General features: G+C 40.7%; 1 protein-coding gene across 1 annotated transcript in view; it reads right to left on the bottom strand.

The window, feature by feature from the left end:
• The window catches only part of KSR1 (kinase suppressor of ras 1), a 369,929-nt gene that overhangs the window by 182,292 nt on the left and 174,941 nt on the right, over positions 1 to 12,696 (bottom strand). Inside the window, exon 2 of the mRNA XM_063953668.1 lies at positions 10,449 to 10,589. Within this exon, the coding sequence (XP_063809738.1) occupies positions 10,449 to 10,589 (141 nt within the window). The remainder of the gene's footprint in view (positions 1 to 10,448; positions 10,590 to 12,696) is intronic.

Here is a 12,696-nt window from a genome sequence, read left to right as displayed (position 1 = left end):
ACCCCGCAAGAGGGTTCGCTCTGCTCGCCACCCCCACCCCTGCCGGCCATCTGCAAACCGGGATTTCGGAGTCTGTATGGTGACTGTCGGTCACGCATACCCAACCCCTCTTGGAAGGATACCAAACAGAGCCCATTCAGGGGTTAATGACATACAGATGTGTCCTCTTACATCCTTGCTGTAGTCACGCCATGCCATGGTGGGATTGAGTCTTTTTTGCGTTGTTCCCATGAAAATGTGTCTCAGTCGCAAAGTAAAGCAATAGGATGAACTTCTCAGTTGCCTACTGGAACGTAAGAGGCTGCTTAGCCGATGTGTTGACTAGGCAGCCAATACTAAATATCTCTACTACTCTCCAGATATTAAAAGGGCGCCTAAGCATGGGCCTCCTGAAAATTTTTTTTAATATATATATTTTTAAAATATTTAATTCCTGATATACTTGGCCATCTGCCAACTGCTTGGCCACCTGTTTGCAGTGTTATGGCTGTTATGTTAGAACCACCCTGACATCACCAGCGGGGCCCATAATGCATGCCCAATACAGCAATAATTGTATGTCCCACATTCCAGTCACATCACTTCACAAGTCAAGGACACAATTGAGATGTGCATTCAGTGCTGTACCTCATTTGTTTTGCTTGGCTTTATTCTGTGAATGTCACATTTTATCATGTCCACACCCTGATAAAAGATCCCTCCATAGACACTAATGTACAGTCGCATGTAATTTAGAAATGGAGCACAAGGGTATTGTAACAACTATTACGCAAAAAGTTGAATTTGGCCTTACATTTAGATATTGTCCTTAAATTAGTAAGGGTAGATCATCTATGTACATGTGAGTTTTCTAAACCAAATAAAACCAAGAAGCGCTCGGCTGACAAAACATTGCACATTCTTCCAAAGGCAGAAAATGTATCTGGCTGCTACAGAACAGATTGCACAGAACATGCAGTATTCAGCGCAGAGCTTACAGCAACATCAGCGAGCAAGACATACTTGGGGGAGGAAAGTGTGTTGATCAGCAATGAAGTGATAATTAATTCCTACAATCTGCAGAGGAGGACTACATATCGCGCAAAGAAACCTATACTTGAATGTACTTGTGATTCTGCAGGGACACATCCTTTTATTAAAGATATTACACACAATTAAAAAAAAAAACAAAAAAAAAAAAACATAACAGCTATTATTCCAGATACCTAATTTTTAATTTAATAAAGTGTCAAAGCTAATATTAGGTACAATTTAAGGACCAAATAACATAAAAGGAGAGACCAATAGGATTATATTTAAGTGATCAGACTTAAGTTGGGCACATACTAGAGCGACGGGGATTCGTTCAGACGTTGGAACGAATCCCCGTCAGCCCTAGCTCGTGTGTACACACTAGGGCGATGCTAATGAAGGTCGGAACAAACATGTTCTGTCCTTCATTAGCATACTACATGACGCTAGCGACCACACTTGGTTTTATGTGCAGAACATACAACCAAGCGTCAGTCGCTAGCATCCGCGGAAGCGCGCAATCCCCCGTACACACTGAGCGATGTAGGTAATATGTCGTTACGAAATGGCATATTGTGCCGACATCGCTGTAGTGTATACCCAGCTTTACAGTATAGTAGGAAATTGAATGGATCTATAGTAAGTGTTCAGGATTATTCCAGCTTAGTGTTGTTATGGGTTGTATTGCTGCTATGGTACCCAACTAGCAGTCCTCCGGTACTCCCCCATGGGACAACTGCTTGAAAATGTTAATGGTTAATTCAGACAGCAGTGAAAGAAAACACAGTGCTAAGATTTATTAATTTTTTTGCCAATTAAGGCATTTCATGCTGAACAGCAGAGGTGTCAGGTGATTTCAGGAGGTGAGAGGGGAAGGAACCAGTAGTGCAGTTTCCCAGTAAAACCAAATATACGTATAACTTACTATTGTTGGCTTCTAGCATAGTATTTATTTAGCAAAACAAAAACCATATTGGGTAATGACAGGCAGACAAAAAGGTAAGAGGGCAATGCCTGCAAGTTTACAGTCTATAGGGATACCTATATATTAATTCTATAAGGTTTTTAACTGTGAGACCTATTTTGAGAGAACGGCTGAACATAAAAAATATGGTTGAAGCATCAAAATAAACGTCTTACCATGTACATGTGCCAGTCAAAGAGAAAAATTAGATTGGGGCAACGGTTCGGGAATTGCAGAGCGGCAAAGTTCCCTATTAAAGTCTATTGGAGAAGCATGCGTAAACATCTGCTCTACCGCTAGATCCAAAATAGAATTTGTTGCTTGATAGGAGTTTTTAAAAAAACAAAGAACAAAAAAAACACGAACCGTCGATTTTGATGCGTTTCCACGGGTTCACTACGGCTGGCCGGCGGTCGGGCTCCCGGCGACCAGCATACCGGCGCCGGGAGGCCGGCCGCCGGCTTACCGACAGTGTGGCGAGGGCAAATGAGCCCCTTGCGGGCTCGCCACGCTACGGGCACGGTGGCGCGCTACGCGCGCCACACTATTTTATTCTCCCTCTATGGGGGTCGTGGACCCCCACGAGGGAAAATAAGTGTCGGTATGCCGGCTGTCGGGCTCCCGGCGCTGGTATACTGAGCGCCGGGAGCCCGACCGCCGGCATACAGAAGACCACCCGTTTCCACTAGTCTATATATTTAATCGGCTAAACCAGTGATTCTCAAACTGTGTGCCTAGGAACCCTGGGGTGCCTCGGGACACTTGCAGGGGTGCTATTGGTTGGTAGTTCAGGACCAATTCAAATTAATTACGATCAATTTAATAGACAAAACCAGTGCTTGTGGCTTCCAATCATAAAATATGTGGACAAACAGAAGTGAATCCTGTCCCCCACCACATAGCTGAACCTAAGAATGACATATAAACACAATACATTTACTTAATTTTATATTTTTTTCTGCATTTCTCAACAAGAAACTTTTGGCCTATGGCCATGAAAATAATTCTGATACTCTAGGGTGCCGTGACTAAAAAAAGTTTGGGAACCAATGGGCTAAGCAATCTTTTTGTGAGAGCAACTACCCTGCAATGCCAACACCGATTTTAATGGTTCAGGTGGCATTTGATAGGGTGTGTGATATAGATATGAATTTTGATGAGTTGTCAGGTTGTTAAGGAAAAACACGTCATGATTTTTTCACATAGAAAAAGCATTGAGTGTGTGTGTGTGGGGGGGGGGGGGGGCTTTTTTCCCTTTGGGTTGTGAATTGCAGCGCAGACCTTGCCAATTTTTTTCTGCCCTAAATTCAGTTGATAATGAATTCTCTCTCACATATTTTCAGTAAACAGTTACATTTCAGCCTACAGTGAACATTAAATGTACACATTGTAGAACACACAATAAAAACATTTTTGATATAGATTTCGAGCAACGCGGTTGACTAGTATGAGTTTAATACACGAAGATAAGTGCCACTCCCTTATCCAAAATCCCACATTTTTGGGTTCCCTACTGAAATAATGACATATATATTATATATTATGTGTATATATAGATATATAATATAGCTATATAATATAATATACATATAAAAGTGTCATTATCTCAGTAGGGGAACCAAAAATGTGTGATTTTGAATTTTGGATAAGGGATACTCAACCTGTATTATATAACGGTCCAGCAAGATTGCATGGAAAAAAGCACTTGGTGGGATATATGATCCAGTTACACAATATTGTGTCCTGTAACCGTGGATGTGAGCATGTAATGAGTGTGGATAAGAGATGCAGATCTTGCACAGTACATAAGGGTCGAGTTGGGAGACAGTTTGAGATAAGCAAAAAGTAAGTTAAAAAAAAAATGTAAGTGGTGTTTTTTTCGAGTCTGGACACCAAACATTTGGCTCAGACGCCCCTATTTTACTACTGTCCAACTCGTTCATGAATGGCGAATGTATATTAATGTATATTTTATAAGTAACAAATTTACTGTAGTAAATAGGTAGCACAAGGCATTATCAGTGCTGCATAAATCGTCAGACTATGTATATTGAATGAACATAAAATATTTATTTTATAAAAATTTCAGAACAAGAAATTCCAGTGCGCATTTAATACAAATGAAAAATCAGGTTTCTGAAAGAAACAGGGTATACCGTACCTTAAAAATAAATATGGTCACCGTAATAAGCCTACAAACTTTTTTTCTGCTTACAAACATTTTAGAACTATCAAATGCTTTCCTATAAATATGTTCACTTCTACTCTACTGTGTATTGTAACAGCAATTAGACTAATTACAGAAATGTCGGAAATTTCTTTAAATCGTACATATGTATAAAAATTAGGGAGGGAATTGAATTGCCCACATTATTTTTCTGGGCGTGAAAAACTTGTTCACAAATTTTGTCAGGCTATCCAATCAGCCCCCATTTCCCCCCTCTAAAAAAAGACCTATTGTAGGGCGAAAACACAAAAGATCCGTGATAAGCTCACAGACCTATGCGTGTTTGCTGCCAAATTTGTGAATAAAAAGCCTTAATTATCAGGCCTGACAATAGCTGCCTCGGTCGCCGCTTTGGGGCTAACTGTAAACCTCAGGGGATCAGTTATCCCGTAGTAAATTTTTAACGCAGGCAATTGAATTCCCACCTAGGACTAATAGACTGCAAAATATATTTACTTGAAAAAAGAAAACTGAACTAAAAAATACTGTCAGATGAAAACACTTACACAGTGCGCATTTAGTATTTTAATACATTTATGAAGAATTTGTCCTCATGAAAAGAATCGCCTCAGTTAGATCCTGCTTCATGGATTCCCCCAAATCTAATCTAATTGTTCTATAGTTTCATTCTGTCATCCTGCCGTTTAGCAAAATACATGATTTCACCAATAAATAATGCACAATGCTGCCAATTCCTCATCTGTAACTGTACTGGAGCGGATTTAGAATTGAGGTTAATTGGGTGCATTTTGCACCTGGAAACAATTTCTGTGTTGCAGGGGACAAATAAATGCACAATATACAGTAATGTAAAGATGTTATGGAGGCTCAGACTTTAATTCTGAGTCCGTATATTCTACAAACTTAGGCTCCACCCAAAACACGATACACTTGCCAGTGCTCACACCGCAACCCTGTAATCCCACGCGGGTGGTGGGTCCACGCCACCACAAGAGTAGGAATATAACTTGTGGTGAGCAGACTCGCTGCCTCGTAGCCGGGATGCCGCTGTCTGTATATTGATAGCCAGCATCCCGTCTGCCGGTCTCCCATATATATTCCTAGTAATCTTATGATCGCCATACCCAAAATAGAAGCCGTGTGCCCAAATTGTTGTTCCAGCGAGGTACACCATACAGATTACAGACAAAATAGCAGAAGTGCTAGTATGTGGCTGATTAAACAAGTTGCCTGTGGCCATCAAGGTATGAGGTATACCTTACTCAAAATACAGAAATAAAAAAGGAAAAACACCCAATGGCGCAAAGGCAACTTAAAAGTCTGACAACACGAATGTATAATACCAAACAATTTTTTAAAATGACACAATAGAAACTATATTATCTCCGGAGATACTTAGACATATTATAGACTGTATAAAAAAATGTATGCTTCCATTGTAACCGTTTAAATGTTACTTAATAAAATTGTAACAAAATATGTCTCAATAAAAAACACACAATGGGGGTAATTCCAAGTTGATCGCAGCAGGAAACTTTTTATCAGTTGGGCAAAACCATGTGCACTGCAGGGGGGGGGGGGGCAGATATAACATTTGCAGAGAGAGTTAGATTTGGGTGGGTTATTTTGTTTATGTGCAGGGTAAATACTGGCTGCTTTATTTTTACACTGCAATTTAGATTGCAGATTGAACTCACCACACCCAAAACTCTCTCTCTCTGCACATGTTATATCTGCCCCCCCCAGCAGGGCACATGGTTTTGCCCAACTGCTAACAAAGTTCCTGCTGCGATCAACTCAGAATTACCCCCAATGTTGCCACCATTATCCTCATGTATCTTTGTAAGAAATATTAGATATATAATGTCCACACAATGATGGTATTATACTTGCATAGTAAATAGTCCCAAATTATCAGTACACATGCAGGGCTTAAGCAAAGTGACCGGGTAGGCTGCAAGGCACTGTTGGATCCCCCGGCTTGCTCAGTCACACATGCCCCTTTACTCACAGATTATAATGGAGACAGAGGCAAATAAGTAAGGGAGAGATCGAGCCCGTCCACTGTAGATAGATATATGGCGGCCCGGCTGACTCAGAATCTCCTCACTGACAGCAAGATGGTAAATGTTGATACACTGATCTGCTCGCAGCCACTGATGCACTCCTTGTGGTTTTCCATGTCAGATGCTAGTGAGCATGGGCAATATGTGATCCCGGACGTGGTGCTGGTTATAAATAGCTAAGAGTAATAAACAGCTGGCACAGTGCGTGTGGCAAAATGATGGTAACCAAATGATGGCAAAGAATCCGGTCTCTGTCACCATACTGATGCTGGGATCCCAATCTTTAGATTGCCGGCAGGGGGGTGAGAGCAACGAAGCCCCTTGCGGGCTACCTGCGCTCGCCATGCTGCCGGCTCGGTGGCTCACTGCGCTCGGCAAGGTTCTATTCCCACTCTATGGATGTCGTGGACACCAACGAGTGGGAATAGTCCCTATCGGGCTCTGAATCGTCCGGGAACCCGGCATCGTTATAGTGACCAGCGGTCACATAACTGCATGCCATTACATCAGCCATTCGCTTATACTCATAAAATGTTGTCATTTGCCAGCACTATTCTAACCCCGTGTCCCTAAACCGTATCCCGCCATATGTCCTCAATGTATGTGTGCTTAAACACTGGGCGCGAGGACATCTGCCTGCAAACCATTTAGAACTGGTTCCCATTACTTCTACAAGACCTCTCATGTACAGAGGTCTACAAGTAAGCAGTAGCACACAGGAATATGTGCAAATGTGACAGTTATAATAGCAAAGAATTATTTAGAACACTGTCCACAGCATGCATAACTCCTGGCAACCAATTATCATGGCTGCCAGTCAGAGACGTATTAACAGAGCTGGAGGCACATGTGTTGCCTCCTCTATCCATGTCCCCTGCTCTGTAGTTGGCAGGGCACTAGGGTGTATACAATCTATTACGCATGCTCAGATATCCTGGTGCAGCAGCCAAATTCCCAAAGAGTCCCTTACTGAGAATGCACAAAACTCCGGGAAAATGGCCACCATGCGGTGATTTGTGGAGAAGTTCTGCACCGACAGTGGACTCCAGAGAGGAGAGAATTGAAAAAATGGGTGCAGGGTGTGCAGTGTGGGCCCCCTGGACACCCTGTGCAGTGTGGGCCCTCTGGACGATAGTTTAAAAAGTATTTTTTTTTTGTATTTAAAATTTTATATTATGCAAATCTGCAGAACGGATCTCCTAATGGGGGACACAGTGGTCATATCTGATATGACCATGTCATTTAAGTGGTTAAGGCACGCAACGCTTACTCTTGATCTTGTTGGTTGGAATACTGCTGAATAACAAGTGAATGTGAGTAACTGCCCACCTTATGTATAAAGTTGTCTCTGGCAGCAATTATTATTATTATTATCAGTTTCTTATATAGTGCAGCATATGTCGCTGCGCTTTACAACTGAAACAACAGTAATAGAACAGAACTGGGTAAAAACAGACAGACCTAGAGGTAGGAAGGTCCTGCTAGCAAGCTTACAATCTATAGGGAAATAGCCATTGATACACATGGATATATGCTACCTATTGCATAATGGTCCACCAGATTGCAAAGGTTCTTAATGGGCTGTATGAGATGGTCACCCAGCAATGTTGGCCAAGGGTCAGGAGGGTGTGAGAGTGAAGAAAGACAAAATATGTGAGGTTATGTGTGGACTGTACAGAGGGGATGTAATTAGATAAGAAGGCACTGAAGGTTATGTGGGTGGGTCCGGAAGCTTGTCTAAAGAGGGGAGTTTTCAGGAAACATTTGAAGGTTTGGAGAGATGTGTCTTATTGTGCGTGGGAGGGCTTTCCACAAAGTGGGTGCAGCCCAGATAAAATCCTGTAATTTTGAGTGGGAACAAGTAATGCGTGTGGATTAGTTCAGTGGGTTTAAAATATGAGAAACTCTGGCTGCAAGTTGTTCATTATCCTGAATTGGTTCCAGTAAGAGATTGGACCCTATAATGTTCCAGCATATGCCGAGAGGCCTCACTCATCCAGCGTTCTGTACTACAGGTGACTAGGACGTTGTTTTTCTCCCTATTTTATTTCTTGAATTTGTAATTACTTGTGTGACTATTATATTCTTGTAACCTTTCTTTTTCTGTAACTAGAAGCTTTGACTTGGATTAAATATCTTATTAGTAGTTCTGGAATCTGTGTTTTCACACTCAAGCCTCGAGAGGCTCATGTTATGATTTACCACACGCACTGAGGTAATCAGTAAGGTGTCATGGGCAGCGTGTGCTCAGATTGGCGTATCTTGAGAATTGCCACGCCTGGAGTCGTGACAGAGATATTAGGTTGGAAAACTATAATTGTCCGGTGGAAATATAATTAATTCTGTTTTGGAAATATTACGTTTGAGGTGGCAAGATGTCATCCAAGATGAAATGGCAGACAGGCATTCAGTAAAAAAGGACAATACAGATGGTGACAAATCTGGGGAGGATAGGTAGATTTAAGTATCAGTCACATACAGATGATACTGAAATCCAAAAGAGGTGATTAGTTTGCCAAGAGATGTGGTATAGATAGAGAAAAGCAGAGGGCCTAAAACTGAGCCTTGTGGTACTCCAACTGATAGAGGTAGCGAAGTGGAGGATTCAGAGAAATGAACACTGAAAGAGTGATTAGATAGGTAGGTTGAGAACCAAGAAAAGGATGTGCTCTGAAGACTGAGGGATTGAAGTGTTTGTATGAGAAGAGAGTGGTCAACAGTGTCAAAAACAGCAGAGAGATCAAGGAGAATAAGAAGCGAGTAATGACCTTTGGATTTAACAGTGACCAGATCATTGACTACAGTGAATGAACGAAAGCCTGACTGAAGTTGGGCCAGTAAGTTGTGTGAGTTAAGAAAGTGTGCGAGGTGAGTGTAGGCAAGTCTCTCAAGTAGCTTGGAGAGGCATGGAAGCTGAGAAATGGTATAGTAATTTGATAGAGAGTTAGGGTGAGAATTTTATTTTCAGAATGGGAGCAATCACTGGGATGGAAAGATGCCAGTAGACAGAGAGAGATTACAGATTTTAGTTAAGGTTGGGTTGAGCCAAGGAGACAGAGCTTTACTTATTTGTGAGGTTATAGGATCGAGGGGAGAGGTAGTAGAGTAGGAGGATGAGAAGAGTGCAGATACTTCTTCATTTCTAGGATCAAATGAAGAAGTGGTGTATGAGGGATCAGAAAGGAAATTGAGCAGGTTGCTGGCTGTGGAAGAGCATACCATTTAATTTCAGATATTATCAACCTTGTCCTTGAAATAGGAAGCAAGATTTTGTGCACTGATAGTAGCTGGTGATATTGGTGAGGGCGGGATAAGAAGTGATTTAAATGTATTAAAAAGTCGCTTGGGGTTAAAGGCTTGAGAAGAGATATTGGAAATGGAAACCATGGTGAGTAGAGAGCAGGGATAGATGCTATAACAAATGAACTGTTTCAATAATTAATTATTCCAGCAATAGGCAATGGTAAATAGCCCTCACAAGTACTCCTGTTCCTGTAATACACACACACACACACACACACACACACACACACACACACACACACACACACACAGTAGCTGCCACTGTGAAAAGTATAGATCAGGCACTATTAGTGTCAGCTGCCGTTTTGTAAAGCTTTACCTCTGATCAGCATAGTAGAAGTAGACAGAAGACAATTGGCAGACAACTCTAACAGGACTAGTTGCTTTATATTTGGGCAATTATAGTTGAAATTGAGGTTACACTACGCCAGTCATCCACTACAAGTTAGACAGTGGGTGTCTTACACTATAATAAGGAAGTTAAAACTTGAATATAGGGACTATTTTACTATAATGAGTCACTTGCACAGCCTGCGGCCAATGCAGAAAACTGGGGAGAAAGGAAAGGAGAGCTGAGATACAGGTGGTGGACCGAAGTTGGTGATATACATGTTAAATAAGCCTATAGATGAAGCAAAATACATCCATCCTCGGAGGTATATAACTACTACAAAAATTAAGAGCATATCAACTTTTTTTTAGAACCACAGACACATGGAATTATTCCTTTCCAAATTCTAGTATTACAAGTATAGGTTTACAAAAAGGTGAAACATTCTAACAACTCAGACTTTCAGCAAACCAGGAAGATGAGCAGATTCAAAACCCAGTTTAAACTACAACGCTGCTAAACCAAATGAAATACTAAGTATGCCAAGTGGAATGAAAACATAGACAATGGAAAAAGTACACTCACCTGCACAACCTCATTTCTCACACGGACAGTGTGCAGCCAGTCGCTGACTTTAGGATAACTGTTTAACATCTCTGTTCTCTCAGGACGAGGCACGTGAAGCTTGCACTGAAGCTGTTTGCTAATGTAGTTCATCAGCTTTGCCTGCAAACATTGTGAAATATATTAGTACACTAACAAATGCATGTTAAGATGTATTTGCTGTACTGAAAACCATAAAAGTATATTACAGAAAAAGTCTAATGGTTAAATAAATTATACTACAATGCACTGACCTTCAATTTGTGCCAGCACTGTATTAACCAATTCACAATTACTTGGTCACCATACATACACAATATACGTTTCAACCCTTGGGGGGAAATTCAATTAACAGAGGTAATTTACCGCTAGCTAATTGAGCTCCCATCGCTATTCAATTAGCCCTGAAGGCAGCCCGCAGGCTGCAGTGAACAGGGATTTTTTTTTTGAGCAGCCTCTAAAATAAATACCCGGTGAATAGCCTGTTTTCAGGTGCCTCGACCATGTTAATACATAGGTCCGGGAACTTATCCCATACTCTATGTATTAACGCCCGTTAACAGTTACTTTACCATGTGAAAAAAGAAATGTGCTAATTAAATAGCCCTGGGAGTTAAAGCCCGAGTCTACCACCCTTTATCACTACCGGTAAAATTATCGGGTCTTATTGAATACCCTCTTTGTTGAATATGTAGAAACCCACGAAAAGTGCTAAAGCAGAACCTACAACATAAAAAGAATCGTCTACCTTTATGGAGAAACTTTTTTCTAACTACTAAATGCAATAGACCTATTACATATAAATGTGTCTGAGCTACAATTGAAGAGCATGTACCCAACAGGTACCCCATGTTAAAAAAAAACAAAAAACAAACAAACATTTTTTAGGCCTTCCTATCAATGGAGGAGTCATACTCTGAGTGTGGCATCAACTAGCGTAAATCAAAACAGTAGATCTAGCAAAACAAAATGTTTATAAAAAGGTAGAACATTCCTTTAGGAAAATGCAAACATATAATTATTAAGGATAATTATTCTAAAATAAACACATTTTCTTTAATATTTTTTCTTGTTTTGAAAAACAGATAAATATTTTGCTAAGTTTTTATCTACATGACCAAGTTTAACGCAAATAACTTTGTGTTTATTATCTATAAGTGCAAAGTTTTGCATCTTATAGCTTTCCGTCTCGGTTACAATGCCTGTAAAATATTGCAGTGGATTGGTAGAGGCTGGTACCAAAGCTTAGGAACATCTGAGGCTAACAACTAGTAATACATTTTACAGGTGAAAAAAAAAGTAAAAAAGTATAACATTAAGGTTGTTTGTCGAATCATAATTTTTTTTTATTTAATACTCTTTTTAAGTAGGCGTTTTACCAGTTAAGAATAAAATGAAGTTATTAAGCACAGGCTTTAGTTAATGGGCATGGAAAGTCTATTAAAAACTCTATAAGATAACAATCCCATTATGAATAACACCACCAGTAAACAAAAACACCCAATTGACAGACTCAGGGCCTAATTCATGACTGTAAAGGGGGTACACACGGAGAGATCCATGCTTAAAATCTAAGCAATCTGACTAGATTGCTTAGACGTTAAGCACGGATCTCTCCGTGTGTATGCCCCTTAGCGATAGTGATGCGCGGCCCCGTGCATCGCTATCGCCAATGCGAGATTGGCCTGCATGCAGGCACCATCTAGCACATCGCGAAATAACACTGAAAGTCAATGTATTCAAAAGCTAATCAAAACAGAGACAAGGGGGTCAATCCTATAAGCCACAAGTTCTTCCTTTGTGGCATGTGTATGTGCAGCTGTATGCTGCACATACGGTACCTCTGGGCTCACAAATATTTTGTCTGCAGCCCCATAAGGCTGCGTACAAATATCTGTGAGTCAGGGTGAAGTAGGGCTGCTAGCTGGGGGTGAAATCCGGTGCCGATGTTTCTACACCATTGCAACGGCAATCGGCTCCCTTTGCGGCTTTACATTATGATCGTCAGTGCTTCTAAACCCATAGGAGTCCCTTGAAGTAAAAAAAAGTCTGATAACATAGTACAACTTTACTCAGCATTTCTTGTAACCACTACTACAAAAAACTTGCACATAGAAAAACAAACAGCAGATTTTAGACCATGTACGTTAGGAAATCAAATAGAACAGCAAAGCACATTGGGGCTCATATAAAAAAGTTTGAAATATAGATTCTAAATAATATACACACA

The sequence above is a fragment of the Pseudophryne corroboree genome, chromosome 2 (assembly GCF_028390025.1).
Source record: "Pseudophryne corroboree isolate aPseCor3 chromosome 2, aPseCor3.hap2, whole genome shotgun sequence".
Classification (NCBI taxonomy): Eukaryota; Metazoa; Chordata; class Amphibia; order Anura; family Myobatrachidae; genus Pseudophryne; species Pseudophryne corroboree.
The sequence above is the reverse complement of the archived record's forward strand: the minus strand, read 5'-3'. Positions and strand labels throughout refer to the sequence as shown.